Here is a 21291-nt window from a genome sequence, read left to right on the forward strand (position 1 = left end):
TTTCTATTTCGTCAGGACAAGAATTGAAAGGCGCTAGGAAGAAGTGAATCACATATTCTCCATAAAGCCATTGGTCAAAACTTGCAGCCATGTCAGAACTGCACGAAGCTATTGCTAATGGTGACACAGGGTTGGCCATTAAGCTAATAAAGAATGGTGCTGATGTAAACGCTAGACATGAAGGTCAAACACCACTCTATGCTGCTCTTGCTTACGGTAGAATCAGATTATTCAAATATCTAAAGAAGACGAATGGTAAAATCGATTCACCATTTGGTCCTCAATCACCACTTGCTATTGCCATCCACCATAAGCAAACCAAAATGATTAAATATCTGGTAAACAGGGGCGGTAAGAACGTAAATGCTACATTTTATCGCAAGAAAATACCATTAAATATCGCTATCGACGACGATAACCTCGAAATGGTTAAGTTCCTGGTGAAGATTGGTGCCACAGTCGATAACCAGGATCTACATTGGTTTGGTGATCCAACGCCATTAATGCATGCTATGTCAAAGGGAAACATTGAAATAATAAAATATATTATAGACAGCGATGCTGATGTAAATGATGAGACAATGCATGAGCCAGCATTAATTATAGCGATTCGTCAAAATATGTTTGAAGTAGTCAAGTATCTAATAGAGAAGGGTGCTAATGTGAAAGTTATTTCCGAGTACAAAAAACAATTAAAAAAAGAGCCTATTGACCGCGAAATATGGGATTATCTTGAAAGTAAAAATGCTAGTTAGATAATGTCGCAACCTTATAGGTGGAGATCAGATTAATTAATGTAACGGACCCAAAGCCCAATTCCTTTTTTACAGGAGGTCGGTTCCTTACTTATTAGAGGTATACGCGCGCTGCAAGTGTCTTGTCTTTTCTACCGTAATATAGTCATAACCTATCCAAAAATCCACGAGGGATTGCATGGGAACCCTAAGGAATCCATATAGGAACGTATGGATTTATGTACGAATCCATTGAAATTAATGTAGGAGTATATAGATTATAGAGTTATATGAAAATCCATGTAGGAAACTATGGGTATCTGAATTACCATATGGTAAATCCACACATGGGCGCCACTGAATTCACTGTACTGATGCTAAACAGACGGCTCATAAAGTAACGACCAGGGGGGTCATAGTCAGGTATCAAGCAACTTTGCAGCAAATCGGAGCCAATAATTCCTGAGCAAGTGTCTTGCCTTCAGCTAGTATTCCTACATATTTATCTAAGGTATCTTACGGAAGTGTCTTCCTTCAGACTTGTCCTAGACTGATGATGGATATTTGCTGAAGACTGAAGACACATATATATCTAAGACTTCTTATAGAATGTTACTAGGGTAGTGACGATCAACTACTACAAGTTGTCACCAAATTGATCGCAATAACTGGCGTTATCTCATTAGTAGGTGTCAACTTGCTGGGGAATTTCTGGTTAACTTTTGTTCTTCAATTCAAAGCAAACAACATCATGGATACTTTCTGTGTCAACTTATCAGAGAGTTGATTGACACTTACTTTTTGAAATAGTTGGCCAAATTGTGGTCAACACTTACAAAGTGTACTTGTGACAATGGATTATTTCGAACACTATAGTGCAGCCGAGCGAAAATTCAAGCCATTCCCTATAAGATATTCGACTATTTCGATTCGACCTCGAGAAACAGCCGCCCAAAGTAATGTTTGTTCTTCATAAGTAGCCTCTATATCAGCCTCATTCTCTACAAGATGTTCGACTATTTCATACAGCTTCTGTATCAACACCTTCATCTATCAATCTAATACCCGATTCAGTGTCTTTATTAACAAAAGCTTCATGTAGTTTCTCGAGGTCGAATCGAAATAGTCGAATATCTTATAGGGAATGGCGCTGATAAACATGATATTGTCGATAATCAAAAACTGATCTTCAAGGTTGTTTTTGATGGTGAAATCGAAATGGTTAAATATCTAATAAAGGGAGATTATTGCGATGTCAAGAGTATGGATGATATTCAAATACTATTGAATGTCGCTGTAAATAGGGATACTTAAAATAGTTAAATGTTGAGTGGAAAACGGCGCCACTAACTTTGACTGTTGAATTGGGTAGAATCGAAATAATTGAGTATCATAGAAAATGCTGTTAATATAAATCCTGATGAAGGCGAACCACCATTAATTGCGGCTATTCGTACGAGTAGGTTTTGCTGATGTAAAAGCTACTTACGAAAATAAAACTGCAGTAATGTGGGTTGTTCTTGTTGCTCGCAAAACATTCGATTATATTAGATATGAACAATATATTAAACACAAACATTGAATCCCTATCGAAGAAATCCATGTGAAACTCCAGCATATATTCTTATGTGGCTTCCCTCATGGCGTTTTCGAATGGGTTCCCGCATTTTTCCCTATAAAAAACCAGCGTAGATATCGATATAGATTCTCACATGGGTTTCTATGGGAATCCACACCATGCCAAATCCATATGGGGATTTAGTATGGATTCTTATGTGGATTTTTACAAAAATTTCCTATAGGAATCTGCATCATTTTATTATATATTGAGACAAATCGCTTTTCGTCTTCGCGATTTTTACCAGCAGCCACCAGAATTCGCGGGTTGAACCCTGGCTTAGGCTGGCCTCTAACAAATTTTATTTTACTTGGACAGAGCAGTGGGCTGGGGTTCTTGCAAAGCAAAGACCCGCACTTATTCAAACTCGGCAACGCATGTTAAAACTTATCAACTTACCTCACGGTTTATAAAATTATAGGATATTCTTGTTGATGGTCAAATTACTATTTGTAACTTAATTAATATTTATTTTATCAGATTATTCGATAAGCTTACCAGAAAAATCAGAAATAAATAGGATGAACAGATAATAGATACAGTGAATGATTAACAAGTGCAATGATTGTTTATTCCCAATTATAATAATAAAAATTACTTACAAGAAAGTGCAAGCGCTGGATGTAATGTAGACAGACACGTGGCACAGTATAATTTTATATCGCGAATATATCGCCGGTAACGTACAGTAATATTTAATTGAACTAACTTTGTTTATAATAATCAGTAAACTTGGACAGTAAAGTATATCGCAAGAGAATTGCTAGTAATACAACTATAACGCAAGTTAATTTCCCGATTTACAAAGTAGTTATCTGTATTAACAAAGTCGCAAATAAATTGCTAGTATATGACAGTAAAACTAAATTATACGTCTTATCGCTAATTGATCCAGGATCGAAGAGAAGTTCAATCACCGTAGGGTCTTAGGGCTGAGTTTTTGGGCTCGCTCCCCACTTCCCCTCACGGTCATGCGTTGAGGTGATAATTAGTCATGTGACCATGGCACTATGACTCTAGCTTTAGGTGGTTTCAGACGGCAACGAGACGGGGAAAAATGGGAACCGCAAGGCTGAGGGAGAAGATGACAATTCACATTGTCTCAATATAAATTTTGCGATTCACTTTCTGTTCACTGAAAATTTTGTAAATTGTAGTAATTAAAATAATAAATAACATATAGTTTTTGAGAACCAACGAGTTTATTTTTTTTTCAGATAAAATTTGGAATAACATTTACAAATCAAAGAGTAAAAGTTTAAACAACTCATTATATAAATCACATGAAATAAATTTACTTTTAAAATTATTAGTTCCGAAATAATTACTTTTCGAAGTCTGAGGCATCTTTTCGTACGCAATTGCCCTCTGCATTTCCGTTATTGCAGGTATAATCATTACAAAAACAATCTAGACCGCCAGAAGGATTACACTAAAAAAATGAAATTAGTAAAATAAAAAATAACAATTGATTATTTTATTTTTTTTTCTAATAAAATAAGAAATTTTTTTTTTTATTTTTGAAAGGTTTATCTTTACTTAAATGAAATTTTCTACAAAAAAGGTTCTGGGGCGTGAGTTCATGAATTTTAAATTTAAAAAGCTGTAGGATTATAGGAAAAATTTAATGCAATGCGTTCAAAGATTTTTAATAAATCGATGTGACTTTTTGAATTTAAAATTTACGGACTCGCGTCACAGGACTTTTTCTATAGAAAATCTTATTCCCTGAAAAAAAGGTTTTGTGACGCGAATTCGTAAAGTTAAAATTTTAAAAGTCACATTATTTTATTGAAAATCCACAAATGCACCGCATCAAATTTTGCTAAAAGTCCTACAACTTTTAAAATTTCAAAGTTACGAACTCGCGTCACAGGATCTTTTTTGTAGAGAATTTAATTTTCTAAAAAATAGGTCCTGTGACGCGAGTTCGTAAATTTGAAATTTAAAAAGTTACGGAATATGAAACTCAAAAATCTAAAATAATTCAATTTAAAAAAAAAAAAATATTGGAAATTTTTTCAAAAATTCAACTTATGTGTGTCGAAATAAAAATTTTTTTTCTTCCCTTACTGCATTACAATTACTTACCAAGTAGCCATCACATCTGTATGCATCTCCATATTCAAAGAGACCAAAAAGGACGAAAATTGTCAACAATAAAAATATTTTCGACATTTTTTTTTTTTTGTTTTGAAAAATAATGGAATATAAAATATTTTTACCCACTAATTCTTGTACGTTTACTATGTAAGTTCCTCTGAAAGCTTCTGTGTACTGATCGGTGAAAAATAAGCTGCTTTAAATACAAAAACTATTCTCACTCAATGTCTCTAATGTCATAAATAATCTTATTGCTATCATATAATATATATCGCGTCAGAAGTGAACAGGAAAATGTCACTATGTAGCAATTACTCAAGTAAGTATTACATATTATCTTTTAAAATTTTAAAGTGCGTCAGCGTTATCAGTCGAACGAGCCAACAGAAAGACCACTGGGTCTTTTACTGAATTTTATTAATAAATTGGTCTTGTAAGCTTTGAAAATTAATAACTCGAAAAGTTATCAGGAATGAGGGATTGGGTTGGGTGCATTTTGAAAAGTGGACTTTTAACTACAATTTTCGTATGAAATAATTTGATCGAGGATCGATACTTTTAAAGCATTCGATTTATATAAATACGTGGATCGAATGGAATAATTCACATTTTTTGTTTAAATATTTTTTCCAACTTTAAAAATTTATAACTTAATAAGTAATTAAAATCGAGGTACGGGCTCGGTCACATTTTTAAGATTAGGTCCCTAGCTACAATTTTGGCAGGAAAATATTTAGTCTAAGATCAATAGCTTTTAAGATAAACGTCTATAGATAAGTATTAGATCTAATAGGAAAATTCACATTTTGTGTATAAATTTTTTATCTAACTTTAAAAATTTATAACTCAAAAACTATTTTGAATTAAGAAATGGGCTTCATCTCAATTTGAAGGTTAGAGTTTCAGTTACAGTTTTCGTTTAAAACAATTTGATCTAAAATCAATAGTTTCAGTGATATCGATTTCTATAGATAAATTGATCTAATGCAATAGATTAAGTTACAGCATAAATTTATTTTATGAACTTTGAAAATTTATAACTCGAAAAATAATCGAAATTAAGGAACGGCCAAGGTACCAATTTAAAGATTGGTCTTTTAGCTACAATTTTTATTTAAAACAATTTGATCTAGAATCAATAGTTTCAGTGATATCGATCTCTATAGACAAATTGATCTAATGCAATAGATTAAGTTACAGCGAAAATTTATTTTATGAACTTTGAAAATTTATAACTCGAAAAATAATTGAAATTAAGGAACGGCCAAGGTACCAATTTAAAGATTGGTCTTTTAGCTACAATTTTTATTTAAAACAATTTGATCTAGAATCAATAGTTTCAGTGATATCGATCTCTATAGACAAATTGATCTAATGCAATAGATTAAGTTACAGCGAAAATTTATTTTATGAACTTTGATAATTTATAACTCGAAAAATAATTGAAATTAAGGAACGACCAAGGCACCAATTTAAAGATCGGACTTCTAGCTACAATTTTTATTTGAAACAATTTGATCTAGAATCAATATTTTCAGTGATATCGATCTCTATAGACAAATTGATGTAATGCAATAGATTAAGTTACAGCAAAAATTTATTTTATGAACTTTGAAAATTTATAACTCGAAAAATAATTGAAATTAAGGAACGACCAAGGCACCAATTTAAAGATCGGACTTCTAGCTACAATTTTTATTTGAAACAATTTGATCTAGAATCAATATTTTCAGTGATATCGATCTCTATAGACAAATTGATGTAATGCAATAGATTAAGTTACAGCAAAAATTTATTTTATGAACTTTGAAAATTTATAACTCGAAAAATAATTGAAATTAAGGAACGACCAAGGCACCAATTTAAAGATCGGACTTCTAGCTACAATTTTTATTTAAAACAATTTGATCTAGAATCAATAGTTTCAGTGATATCGATCTCTATAGACAAATTGATCTAATGCAATAGATTAAGTTACAGCAAAAATTTATTTTATGAACTTTGAAAATTTATAACTCGAAAAATAATTGAAATTAAGGAACGGCCAAGGTACCAATTTAAAGATTGGTCTTTTAGCTACAATTTTTATTTAAAACAATTTGATCTAGAATCAATAGTTCCAGTGATATCGATCTCTATAGATAAATTGATCTAATGCAATAGATTAAGTTACAGCAAAAATTTATTTTATGAACTTTGAAAATTTATAACTCGAAAAATAATTGAAATTAAGGAACGGCCAAGGTACCAATTTAAAGATTGGTCTTTTAGCTACAATTTTTATTTAAAACAATTTGATCTAGAATCAATAGTTCCAGTGATATCGATCTCTATAGATAAATTGATCTAATGCAATAGATTAAGTTACAGCAAAAATTTATTTTATGAACTTTGAAAATTTATAACTCGAAAAATAATTGAAATTAAGGAACGGCCAAGGTACCAATTTAAAGATTGGACTTTTAGCTACAATTTTTATTTGAAACAATTTGATCTAGAATCAATAGTTTCAGTGATATCGATCTCTATAGACAAATTGATCTAATGCAATAGATTAAGTTACAGCAAAAATTTATTTTATGAACTCTGAAAATTTATAACTCGAAAAATAATTGAAATGAAGGAACGGCCTTGGTCCCAATTTTAAGATCGGACTTTTAGCTACAATTTTTATTCCAAACATTTCGATCCACGATCAACAGTTTCCTAGATAAAATCCCTAAAAAGTCCCAGCTCCCATTAAAAAATCAGTCGTTTAATTTCTCAAATTTATGACTCAAAAACTTATGAATATTTATAAATGAAATGTGTCTCATTGCAACGATCATACTTTCGGCAATTATTCTCATTTCAAACTTTCCATTCATCTATAACCCAACCCAAGATATCAGATTCGACGTGACCCAAAAAATTGACCGCCAATTTCCATATAAAAATAAAGTAAAAAAAACATTAATAATATATCGATATTATTATTATTATTATCAGTATTATTTACACAGAATTAATTCAAGTGTCGACTCAAAAGTCAATTTACTAGATCCAGTCATAAATAAATGTAAATCTAGCCTTGGGATTTCTCGAACTTTTTTTTCCTTTTGAGTTGTTTATTATAATTATTGTTGTTATCGAGCATTTATTTAGTCGCAGTCACGGTAAATCCTCAGTATTTTATCAGTCGTCGTCATGGAAGCTTCAAATTTCATTAAAATTATTTTATTGCTGTCAATTTTACAAAATTTTTACGTTTTTTCCCAATCACGTAAGTAAAATTTTTTTATTTTTTAAATTTTTAAATCAAATAATTTTTTTTTTGTCTAGAAATGAGCGGAAGTCAGAATAAAACTTTTGACTGCATTAGTCCCACGGGATTAAAAGGATTTTGTGTAAAATTTATCGAGTGTCAGGCGCTGATTAATTTAATTCAACTGGTTCCGCTTCTTGAGGAGGATGTCAATTACTTAAAAGATACCCAGTGCGGAGTTTACGATAATAATCAGCCTAAGGTTTGCTGTGTGCCAGATAATTTTGATTAATTTTGTTAATTTTTAATTAATAAATAATTTTTTTTAATAATTTTTGAGTGCATTCTTTTTCTTTTCACTTAAAAATTTTTTTTGAGGTTAGTAATTTAATTGTTAAGGAAAATGGAGGTTGGGATCTTGTAGGGGATTAAATTCTGCGTAAAACGACGGATTTAGTTACGCAAAAATTTTAATTTTTAGTTCAGAAGAAAAATAAATTGACAACTTTTTGTCATTTTTAATTTCAAAATTTTTTTTCGCCCTGAAAATTAATTAAAAATAAAAAATGAGCTGTCGAATTTTATAGAACATTGAATTCCTCACAAAATGACCTGGCTAGATGTTAAAATATATAACATATATATGATTATATAAATAAATATATAAACTTTCATCCCATGAAAAATCAATAGTCGGTAGTAAAACTAGACTCTATGTATCTAAGGGGTTATTTCATCCCCAACAAGGCCGTGTGGCCTAACGGATAAGGCGTCGGACTTCGGATCCGAAGATTGCAGGTTCGAATCCTGTCACGGTCGGCCAAATTTATTTTTTTTTTTTTAATATCATTTACTTTTAAAACCCAATGAAAATTTATTTTCTTTTTTTTTTAAAGATTTTATGAAATCTGAGGTCATTAAAAAAATAGAGAGGGGAAAGGGAAGGGGTAGAGGAAGGGAGGGGGACACGGTCTATAGACAATTGAGTTAACAAACGTCTGGATCGCGGATTCCAACACCATAACCCCTCTCATTTCATGGGAGAAAGAGTTACGATAATTATTATTCATGCTCATTGCACTCATCCTTGAGCTATTTACACAGCATTCCATGCATTTATTCATAAAATCGTTAAATTAATTCATTAAATTTATTTAATTAACAAAATTTTCGTTATTTTCATTTTCTCATATTTCTTAGACTTTTTTTCGCGGGATCTATTCGGGATTTTTTCACACTTCCGGCGGCCATTTTATCCGGAATTTCATTTTCTGCCCACATATGATAGTCACTGATGTCAATAAATTAAAGAAAGACCTCCCTAGCCTCGGAATTTTCATTGAAAAAGTCAAAAATTTCCAAAAAGTGATTTTTTACTTTCGCTTCAAATTTTTTGTTTTTTTCCCTTTGAGATATCTCAGCTTCTACTTTTCCTAAATCTACGAAAACCCAGCTCTGGAAATCGGAAATTTCCTGCTCTTTCTAATGAGCTCATTATATTGAGTCCCAGATTACGATAAGTAGGAAAAAATCCCAAAATAAAAGAAAATTTTCCAGGAAAATATTCCATCGCTAGATCACGAAAAAAAAAATTTGTGGATGTAGAGTAATTTGAGTGATTTATATATTGTGAGCTTGGAGAAATGTTTAGTTAACCGGAAATGCCATGGACAGGTGCAAAGTGTGCAGATGTTTCCTCTCAATTTATTTTTATTATTATTTGCGATTTAATTTAACCGTTAGCTTAAAACCAGGCTCTAATAAATAAAAATAGTTTTTATACACCAGAATAATGATACTATTGATTTATAATTATATATATATATATATATATATATATATATATAGATGGATGTATATATATTATTTAAGTGGTTAATGGAAAAATATTTTTATCGGAGCTGCAAAGGCGTTACCGCAAAAACTGGAACTCCTTTTTCATACTCGTCTTTTATCGTTTATTTGCTCCTTATGTTGGTTTATATAGAATATAAATAACGAGACAACTATCACACGACCACTTTTCAAATGATAGACAAGTTTTTCTGTTTTTTTTTTTTTTTTTATTTAAGTTTTAAACCATTGAAGTTATCGCCTTATTTTTCTGGTTCTAAAGAAATTTTTTTGAAAATTCGTAACTTGGGAAGTTACAATTTGGAAGGAATCCGGTAGTCATAGCCGGAAAGAGTAGATCTTTGGCAACAATTTTCTTTTTTTAATGATTGAAATCCAGTAATTAGCTTCGTAGTTATGGTAATTTTGAGTCAGAGGGATTCCCGTGGGAAAAAATGACCTTTTGGATACGAGTAATTAAGGATAGAAATTTTGAAAAGAAGAAAAGTTCAACTTTTACCTCTCGATTGAAGAATTCTTTACCAGTAACGTCAAGTTTTTTCGTAATACAGTGAAGAAATTGCTAAACACTTATAGAAGGCCACAAAAAAAATTTTGTGTCGATAAGAAAGTTTACTCAGTCGATAAAAAATTATTTTCGGTCGGTAAGAATATTCTTATGTCTGTTGATGACTCTTATTGTGACGTAAATAAATCTTGCAGCCGAGTAGAATAGTTTGGGGTCGATAGCAAACAAATCAGCCGGTCGATAAGATAGAGTGTTTGTTAAAAAATTCACAGCTGGTAGAAATAACAGGGGATCGATCGAAAAAAATTGTTAAGGCGTCGAAACGAGTGGACAAAATGTGCAGTGTCGGCAAAAATACCCACAGTCGATAATTTTTTTTTAGTTGGTAAAAGTAGAGCTGTGTCTGCAGTGACTCCTGTTCTCACGGTAGGTATATTGATGGCAACTAACGATAGTCAGAGGTTGGTAAAAATAAAATCGGCGGCCGATAAAGTAAAGCGGGTCGATAATAAACACAACTGATAAAAATACTCTAGGGCCGGTAAAAAAAATTGGACTGCAGGTAAAGCAGAGTGAGGTCGATAAAAAATGACAGTCAGCAAAAATAGTGAGGGTCAATAAAAAATTTCATGGCCGATAAAAATATTCTGGGGCCGGTAAAAATTTTTTTACAGCGGACGAAGTAAAATAAGGTCGATAAAAAATTACACAGCCGATACAAATATTCTAGGGCCGGTAAAAAATTTTTGACAGCAGACAAAGTAAAACAAGGTCGGTAAAAAATTACACAGCCGATACAAATATTCTAGGGCCGGTAAAATCAATTTGACAGTTAACCATGCGGACTGAGATCAATGAAAAATACTCAGTCGATAAAAATAGTATAAGATCAGAATAAAAATTCGCTGCAAAAATTCTTTTTTATTTTTGATTCTAATAAAAAATGATGATAATAAATTACATGTAAAAGAAACTTTAACCCATAGAGATCATGATAATGCTCGGGGGTATACAAGGAAATATAAAACGCACATGGAAATACCCAAAGGCTCGATATAAGTGCAGGTATATATACTATACGGTAAAGTATAAAATGAAACAACAAGTCGACGTTATTCTTCGGCTCTATATATCTACACTCTCTTCAACTCGAGTCGAGTCGACTCCACTCCCTTCCACACCCTCCCTACTCTCCACACCCTGCGATCCCCACCTTGGTTTACTATGCCGGTCATATTAGTATTGGTGTGTATCTTTCGTTTACTGCACATCCGATATAACCGTGTTGTGACTTTTAACAGACTTGCTACAACACCGCGAGCCATCGCGACCCGCGAGTAAACGAACCAGACAGAGAAAGAGAGATCTAGTCAAACTGGTATCATTGTTCTGGGCACGTATGCGTTTTCAGTCTCGTACAATCGATGTCGAAAGTCATTCCGTTAATACAACAAATCATTTTTTACTTTTTTTTATTTATTTAATTTGCGGAATAATTAATTTCATTTTACAGAATCTAGGATTTAGACTTTAAAAAATTATTACTTCCAAACTAATTGAGATTAAGGGCCGCGATTGGTCTTATTTTAAAGGTCAGAGCCTTGGCTACAATTTTCATAGGTCATTGATCGATTTTTGATCGATAGTTGTCGAGATATTAATTATTGAAGGCAGCAGAAAAATCGTGGCCTTGAAATTTGTATAAAAATTTTAGTTTTCTTGGTTTTAAAAATTCGTAACTCAAAAACTTATGAAAATTAAGGGCTCGGGTAGGGCTCATTCCAAAGGTCAGATCATTGGCTACAATTTTTACAGCTCAGTCGTTGAATTTCGTTGAAAAATTTCCGACTTACGGCCTTTTAAAAATGGATGATGGTCACGGAAAAATAAAATTATAAGAAAAAGATGAGTAAAGTAATAAAATAGTTACTGTTGATAGATAATTAAATAATAAGTAATGATGGTAATTGATTTGATAGCTCGGTAATGTAAATAATTGAAGTTAAATAGTGGAATTAAATCCGTAAATTTAAAACTATAGAATTTATTTAGCAAAATCACGATCTTAGATCGTGATTCTAGTAATTACGACAAATTACACGTGTCCAATTGATAGCGTATAGTAGAGAGGCTGTAAAAAGAATGTTATTTATTGGCTAGGTGTAAATTAATTGTAGATTGAGCTTTCAGGCACGTGGGGATTTTTTAACATCACAGCAAAAAATTACCGATTTAATTGACTCCGTCATTTACGAGGCAATTTTTGGGTCGGCGAGTTTATTTTTTTTTTTAACTCTGGAATTTCGGGGGAATCTACTGGATCTTCTTGAGACCAGGTAATTAATGGCACGTGGATAAAAAAATACTTTTTTTTTTAAGTTTAGAATTTCAGAGATTGCGGGTTTGAAAACTTTAAGGGGGGGGGGGTCTCTTTTAATTTAGTAAATTTTCCAAAAACAAAATTACTATTTTTACTAAATAAACTAGTGAATTTCGTGGCCGACTACCGCTGGAACCTTCGATTCCTCAACTCAGAGCGTAAAAAAAAATTCGTCGGTTTAAATCGGTGCCAAGGTCAGACAAAAAAATATAAGTATACCCAACAAATCATTTATCGCGACTATTTATTTGACACGTGCTTTAAAACCTATTATTACTGAGCACTAAAATCACCTCTCATGTCTACATAATAGCAATAAACAATTTATACATTTATATTTGACACGTTTGTTAAAAAAAATATTTGAAAAAAATTTCTTGTTCTTCAACTTGTTTTTTATTCATAAAATCGTTAGTATTCATTTATAATACATATTAAAGTGGTAATTAAAAATTAAATATCTTGAGGAGCTTCCTAAGAAGGTTCTTTTCCGTGTAAAAGAACCAGGGAAATTTTTTTCTCGCATAAAAAATGAAAATAACGAGTGCCGCAAGAAGTCTAAAAGTTATCTTTTTATGAGCACGCAGTTTTTTTCAAATAACTCATAAAATACGCAGAATTGACACAAAACTCGTATAAACAATTTTATAGGAAATTTAATGCTCTACCAAAAATTTCCTAAGCACTTTTTCAAAAAAATGAGTATTTTTGAAGATATTGAAGAAAAACTGGAGATTCATAACAAAAAAATTTGACGTCATGCGGCACTGGTTATTTTCATTATTACAGGTGGTTGTTAAAAGTTGAATTTTTTCTGGCACTCCCTAAGAACTTTCGTTGTCATCGGAAAATCCGAGAAAATTTTTTTTGTTGCATAAAAAATTAAAATAACACGTGCCGCAAAACGTCCCGAGGTAATTCTGAGATGAGCACGCAGTTTTTTTCAGATAACTCATGAAATACGCAGAATTGACAGAAAACGTACATGAACAATTTTGTATGAAATTTAATGCTCTATCGAAAATATTTTTTGTATTTTTTCAAAAAAATGTGTATTTTAGAAGATATTTAAGAAAAACTGGGGATCCATAAAAAAAGAAATTGACGTCTTGCGGCACTGGTTATTTTCATCATTACGGGTAGTAGTTAAAACTAAATTTCCTACTGGCACTCCCTACAGACTTTGTTTATCGTGTAAAAACCCGAGGAAAATTTTTTTCTTGCATAAATTTTAAAAATAACTTCAGCCGCACGACGTCCCAAGTACATTTTTTGATAAATCTGCAGTTTTTTTGAACTATTTCATAAACTGTACTGATGGGACAAAAAACTCTTCTGAATGATTTTATATGAAATTTTATGGTTTCCGAGAAAAAAAAAAATTTGTTATTTTTTGGATCACCCTATTGTGTACATACAGTGAACATTGGGGGGGGGGGAAGGGGGTCCGACACAATTTTTTGACAAGAAAAAATTGTTTTTTGAACTAAACAATAGAGTCCCATTTTTAACGGTCTCCTCATATATCAGTATATATTTGCATGTAGATACATACATATATATATATATATATATATATATATATATATATATATGTATATAAACAGATGGATACATGTAGATTTATATATATATTTATGTCATAAACTTGTATTGAATATAAATGACTAAAATTACAAAAAATATTCAAATCAGATAATAAATAAATTTAATTGCTTATCTAGTAATTTATTGAGTCAAAATGTATATAAAAATTATGGAAGATAATCAATTAGATAGTTTATAGTTTATTATTATTTTTATCAACTATATTAATATTTTTTTTTTTTTATTTTTCATGCGAGAAAATTAAATCTACTTACGTTATCTGGTGTATTGACATCTAAGCCGTACTTTATTAATATTTCACTCGCGTCGAGTTGCCCAGAAGCGGCAGCAATAAATAACGCGGAGCGACCGTGCTGTGAAAGAAATTTTAATTTTGTTCTTAAAATTCTTTTTTTTTTTTATTGAGTGAGATAGAGAATTTTTTATGGTCGCAATGGTAAGCGGGTTCAATAAAATATGAGGATACTAGTGTAGAGAATTCGCGGTCAGATTAGTTGAGATAATAAATCTTCCGCGGTTTGATTTCGCGGGTGAAAGTTTAGTTTTTTTCAAATAATTCCCACTGAAGGATTAATAATTTTTAGGCTGCAGGATAATGGAGGTTAAGAAATATTTCGATTTTTTAGATCGATATTAAAATTAAAAATTTCGAAGATTTTATGAAAATTCAAATTTTGAAAATTTGTGAAAAGTAAGGAATGGGATCGGACTCATTTTGAAGAGTGGAATTTTGGCTAAAATTTTTAAGAGGGAAAGTTTAATCTAGGGTCAATAGCTTCAGAGGTATAAATAGTGATATAATCTCTATAGATCAAGATTTATAAAAAAACCGGAATATGGTTATTTGTATTTAAATTGAAAATAAATTTCTTTACCTCGTCTGGCAATGGTTTAATGCCATCATCTAATAGTCTTGTTAAACGTGTTATTTCTCCGCGTGCAGACGCCTCCCTTATCTTTTCTGCCATTCCTACGATGCATCTGAAAAAAAAATAAAAGAAATAAAAATTAAATTATTTTGTAAGCTTACGATAAAAAATTTATTGTGACGATTAGATACTTAAATATTCGCATAAAAAAATACCTTGTAAAATATCTTAATATAAAATTACCCTAAAATTATGTACACAAAATTTTTCATAAAAGTGAGCCATAAAAATTTACCATAAAAAAAATTTGAAAAATAACTCATAATATTCTTATAAGAATAAACAACTCAAAACTCCTGATGCTAAAATTTCTCATAAAAATCACCGTAAAAAAAGATTTTTAGAAATTACTTGTAAATGTCCCATTCAAAATTCATCATAAAAATGAACAATTCAAAATTACCCATACTCAAAATTCTGTTAAAAATGACCCATAAAAAACGATTTATGAAAATAACTTATAAATGTCCCATACAAAATTTATCATAAAACCAATCAACTCAAAATTACCCATATTGAATATTCTAATAAAAATGACCCATAAAAAAAGATTTTTAAAAATTACTTGTAAATTTCCCATTCGAAATTCATTATAAAAATGAACAATTCAGAATTACCCATACTATAAATTCTGTTAAAAATGACCTATAAAAAAATAGATTTATGAGAATAACTTACAAATGTCCCATACAAAATTGATCATAAAAACGAAACTCAAAATTACCCATACTAAATATTCTAATAAAAATGACCCATAATAAAAAGATTTATAAAAGTTAGTTATAAATTTTCCATATAAAATGTGTTAAAAAAATAACCCCCAAAATACCCCATATTGAAAATTCTCATGAAAAATTCCCATACTAAATCCACCACAAAGTTTTGCCATACAAATAATTCTGTATTAAAATATGGTTGTTTAAAAATTCCCCAGATAAAAATCCTCATAAAAATGACTCACTCAAAATTCGTCAGAAAAAAATTTTACAAAAATTAATTAATTTTAAACAAATTAAATTCAAAATATCTCATAAAAATTGGTCATACCCATAAAAATTAAAATGTTCATGTACAATGTATGAATTAATGTACACTGAGAAAAAAATTCTCTTCTGACTTCTTTTTATAGAAAAATTTTATAAATTTTTTAGTGATTTTTGGAAGGCTGTAACTTAGTGAAAAATGATTGTATCGAGATTTTAAAAAAAAGCATTTTACAGCTTGAAATCTCTAGTTTTGGTGCATTTTTTTCAAAATTTTTTAAAAGCTCCGGTTTTTTTAAAATCTCGATACGATCATTTTTCACTAAGTTACAGCCTTCCAAAAATCACTGAAAAATTTATAAAATTTTTCTGCTCCTTTAATTTTTTGCATTAGTGTATGTTCATGCGGGCTGCGACATTTAGATAAAAATCTGAATTTTTAGTATGTTATTAATTAATCTAGTAAGTACGTATAAATTAATTTTTTCAGGTATATCTGACGAAGAGTTTTCGCGTTATTAATTATTGAAATATCGTAACTTAACATACAGAGTATAGGAAACGTAGACGAAATGCCCTTATATCGAGTTATGTATATTTTCGAGAAGAAAATATCGTCGCCAGAAGAACATTCATGATCGATTTAATAAGTATGTTCACTAAATGCCTTTCTGGTCAAAGTAGAGCGCTCACGGAGTGCAAATTATTGGAAAATATTAGTAGTAATATATACTTCAACGATATATCGCTCGTTGGGTCTCTGCCAAAATTGTTTACGGTACTGTGTACCGAAAATCCTCTCACAGATGGTAACGTCCGGGAGATTGTCACCTTCCTTACACAAGTGGCAGTCTCCAAAACCTGACGTTATGAATAGAGGCGTAATGAAAAAAAAAACTATTATCATTACTCAAATTTATATGACTGCGAAAAAAGAACAGTCGACTATAAAACCACGAAGAAATGCTAGAATAAATAACAATTAATCTAAAAATTTTTAAGTTTTACTGAAGCTGTAAAATTCAAAAAAAAATATTTTCTCTGCGAATTAACAGTGGAGAACTCACCCCAGAAATATTCTGTTATTTAGTTTTTACTGTTTATTTTTATATTCACTTTAATACATATTTGTTACAATGTTTATGTAATATATTATAGACATTGGTCTCCATTTTTAAAGAAAAATTTTTACCCAATAAATGTTGTGTTCGTTACAAGATATAAAATTTAAGCAATAGTAATAAATAATTTCGGGTGAAAAAAAAAGATAAAACCCGTCCTGTAAATGCTTCAAGTTTGGGATATAAAACTTCTGAAATAAGTTTCTTACCAGAGACACTACAAGTGGTAGGCGCGATCTAGTGGCGAGCACCGAACTACTCTCAAGGCTGTTGGCTAGCATAGTGACAACTGCCGCTTTCGATGGTAAATAATTATTAGGTTCAAATATAGGGGAAGGGGGGGGGGGTAGGGTGGGCAAAACGGGGTACCCTAAAAATTTTATAAAAAAAAAAATTTTTTTTTTTCGTCTAATTAGTATAAATTCGATATATTTGCGCACTTTTAGCCCTACGCATGACACCTGGGGCAAAATGGACCAGCTGAAAATCCTAAAAAAATTATTCTTTCAAATTTTTATGGTTAAATTAAAAGAATTTTGATATATATCCGCATTTTTAGCCCTACCCATAACACCTAGGGCAAAATGGACCAGCCGAAAATTTTAACAAAATGATTCTTTTATATTTTTATCGTCAAATAAAAAAAAATATAATACATTAATTCATTTTTCGGCTGATTTGTTATAGCTGGGGCAAATTTGGCCACTAAAAATATTCGAAAATAATATTTTATTTTTTTATTGATAAAATATTTTAAATAAAGCAAAATAATCTGTAATCTAAAAAATCAATAAAAACGTTTTTTGGGTTAAAAATAATGACAAATAAGAAATACAGAATTGTTTTTTTTTATTAAATAGCAATTCGTAATTAAGCTAATCGAGGGGAAACGATTTATTACACTTAAAAAAATTTTTCTTGAGTATTATAAAACCAAAAATAGTTGTCAAGAGAAAGAAATACATTCTTAATAATGAAAACAATTTAAAAAAAAAAAAAAAAAAATATTATTTTTTGGAGGGAGGCCTCTCTGCCCCACAAAAAATTTTTTTTTTTTGCCTTCGTGTCCACCAATGATGTGAAATGTAATTTTTCTTTATGTACATTACATATAAAAGATTCAAGTAATAAAATTTGCTCAATTTTCAGAAATTTTTTTTTTTCAACTTTTTTTAAGGGTACCCCGTTTTGCCCGCCAAAAATAAAAATTTTATTTTTTAACGGCAGCTAAAAATTTTGTCTATTTACCTCGAATATCATTAAAAACAAAAAGATTTAGCGTATTTTAGTCCTCGAAAACTTAGTATTTCCTTAGGTACCCCCTTTTGCCTCCCCCCCTACCCTATATTTATCAACTGCGAACAAATATCTACTTATTCTAAGTGATTATATTTTTGTGTCTAAGTAATATTTATTAGAGTTAATATAATAATATTTGGGTTTGTTGGCTCTATTAAATAATTCAGTTGTCTATCAAATTATTTGTTAAAAATGACGAAATAGATTACGCTGACGTAATAAAATTTAGTTGTCCCAAATAAATTTTAGTTTAACAGAATTTAACAAAACCGATTTAATTGTCCTAAGAGAAATTTTTTATCATTGTAATAAATGTATAATTAATAGGAAGAGAAATGAAATGATGCATCAAATTGATGTGTTTACTTTGATGGCGTTAATGTTACTGACAATAGTGGGTCTCGGTTGTCTGACTAACTTAATATCATCATTATTATTATTATTATATTATAAAGCATGCTGCAATATGTCTGATCGCATTATTAGTACGGTTGGATGGTTGTAAACTCAATTCTACGGACAAGTTACATATAAGAAACTTGAAGGCGTAAGGGATATCTTATATATATATACAAATATGTAAGAGGGGATTGGCAACGAGGCGTAACTCCGGTTCAATACAGATGTGTATAATAGTGCGTAAATCGGTTGTTGTGCCCTTTTACGTTTTTTTATCTGGTTAGTATTATTGTTTTAAAAAAAAATAATTGATTGATATTTGCCAAAAAAAGAAATTTTTTTTACTACGTAAAATGATTTTTTTTATTATTGAGATGTAAATTTCTATGGTTTATTTGTATGAGTGATTTTTTTTTTTATCAAAGAAAAAAAAATTTTATGGGAATTTTTATATGAGCCAATGAATCCTCAGAAAAATGTCCTTTGAAAATTTACAAAAAAAAATTTTTATAAAATATATTCATAAAATTCTCATACACAATTTATCATCAAAATGACCCACTTTAAATTCCTCGTACTAAAAATCTTCATAAAAATTACCCATAGTAAAATATTTCAAAAAATTACCCATACAAATTTGATCTTAAAAATGAGCCTTTTAAAATTCCCCAGACTAAAAATTCTAGGAAAAATGACTCGTAACAAACACATTTATTAAAATGACTCATAAATTAGTTATAAAAATCACCCAACCGAAATTCCCCATACGAAAAATTCTCATAATTACGACCTATAATAAAATATTCTAAAACATTACTCACTAATTTCCCATAAAAAATTTCTTATGAAAATGACGCTCAAAATTACTCATACATACTAAATATCTTCATAAAAATTACCCATAATGAAATATTACAAAAAATTAATTATAAATTTCCCATACAAATTTGATTTTAAAAATGAGCCATCTAAAATTCCCCAGACTAAAAATTTTAATAAAAATGACTCATAATAACCACATTTATCAAAATGACCCCCCCCAAAAATTCTCATAATTACGACCTATAATAAAATATTCCAAAATATTACTCACAAATTTCCCATAAAAATTTATTATGAAAATGACCCTCAAAATTACCCATACTAAAAATCTTCATGAAAATTACGCCCAATAAAATATTTCAAAAAAATAATTATAAATTTCTCATACAAATTTGATCTTAAAAATGAGCCTTCTAAAATTCCCCGGACTAAAAATTCTCATAAAAATTACTCATAATCATCACAAACACATTTATCAAAATGACTCATCAATTTGTAATAAAATTGACCCACACAAAATTTCCCATGCTAGAAATTCGCATAATTACGACCTACAATAAAATATTTCAAAATATTACTCACAAATTTCCCACAAAAAATTTATTATGAAAATGACCCTCAAAATTCCCCAGACTAAAAATTCTAATAACAATGACTCATAATCATAACAATCACATTTATCAAAATGACTCATAAATTTGTGATAAAATTGACCCACACAAAATTTCCTATGCTAAAAATTCTCATAATTACGACCTATAACAAAATATTCCAAAATATTACTCACAAATTTCCCATAAAAATTGATTATAAAAATGACCCTCAAAATTACCCATACTAAAAATTCTCAAAAACGACCGACTAATTGTGAGAAATTTTGCTTGCGTTACTTTTCTTGACCATATAAAATAATTTTCCATGATTAACTTCAATACAAAATTCCCCATACCGCCTTTATCCTGATTTATATTAAAAATTTTCTAGACACCCCACGTGTGGATTTCATGATAAATTAAAAAAATTTACTGACTATAAATTTTCCGTCACTTTTATCATTAATCCACCAAAAATATTCCATCAGCAATTTAAATATTAAAATTTCCATATGTCCTTGTCAGCTAAGAAGCATAATTATGTGTATAAAAAAAACGAGAGTATGAACGGCGTGATATATTAAACTCAACTCGATTAGACTACCTTTCATCACACAGCACATATATGTATATAAGTGTACATATATATGAAATCTCTGGTGGTCTGTATCAAGAGAAATGACCACGTACAAGAACCACCAGCTACTCTCATCTTAACTCGTTTACTTCTCGATGCAGGAGTAATATATATATGACGATAAGTCGACTCGAGTTGAGTTTAGTTGAGTTGAGTAGAGTTGAGTTGAGTTTAGTATTATATACGATACCATACGATACCAGCGGTTGTATATGAACAAGAAGATGAAGATGAAGAAGAAGAAGAGTGTGACGCTCACGATACCAAACAACCGGTGGTATGAGTTGAGAAAAGTTGCAGGTGCATATAAGTATCCTACGGCTATAAGTACACTGTGTCCCGCACACGTTTCCCTTGTCTTCTTATTCTTCTCACAACTACATATATGTGTATGTATGTATATATGTGTGTATTTAAACATAGTAAACTAAACCCTACACTCAACTGTTGTAATAAGAC

At 30.2% G+C, this 21291-nt stretch overlaps 1 protein-coding gene and 1 non-coding gene across 3 annotated transcripts in view; one reads left to right on the top strand and one right to left on the bottom strand.

The window, feature by feature from the left end:
• Positions 1 to 21291, bottom strand: part of LOC130677064 (ankyrin repeat domain-containing protein 6) — a 153569-nt gene that overhangs the window by 122844 nt on the left and 9434 nt on the right. For both annotated transcript variants that reach the window (XM_057483642.1, XM_057483641.1), the window contains exons 2-3: positions 14925 to 15030; positions 14304 to 14402 (exon numbers count right to left, since the gene is read on the bottom strand). In XM_057483642.1, the coding sequence (XP_057339625.1) occupies positions 14304 to 14402; positions 14925 to 15017 (192 nt within the window). In that variant the 5' untranslated portion in view covers positions 15018 to 15030. The remainder of the gene's footprint in view (positions 1 to 14303; positions 14403 to 14924; positions 15031 to 21291) is intronic.
• Positions 8446 to 8518, top strand: Trnar-ucg (transfer RNA arginine (anticodon UCG)). Its single transcript has one exon. It is a non-coding gene; the product is annotated as a tRNA-Arg (tRNA).

The sequence above is a fragment of the Microplitis mediator genome, chromosome 11 (assembly GCF_029852145.1).
Source record: "Microplitis mediator isolate UGA2020A chromosome 11, iyMicMedi2.1, whole genome shotgun sequence".
NCBI classification, from domain to species: Eukaryota; Metazoa; Arthropoda; class Insecta; order Hymenoptera; family Braconidae; genus Microplitis; species Microplitis mediator.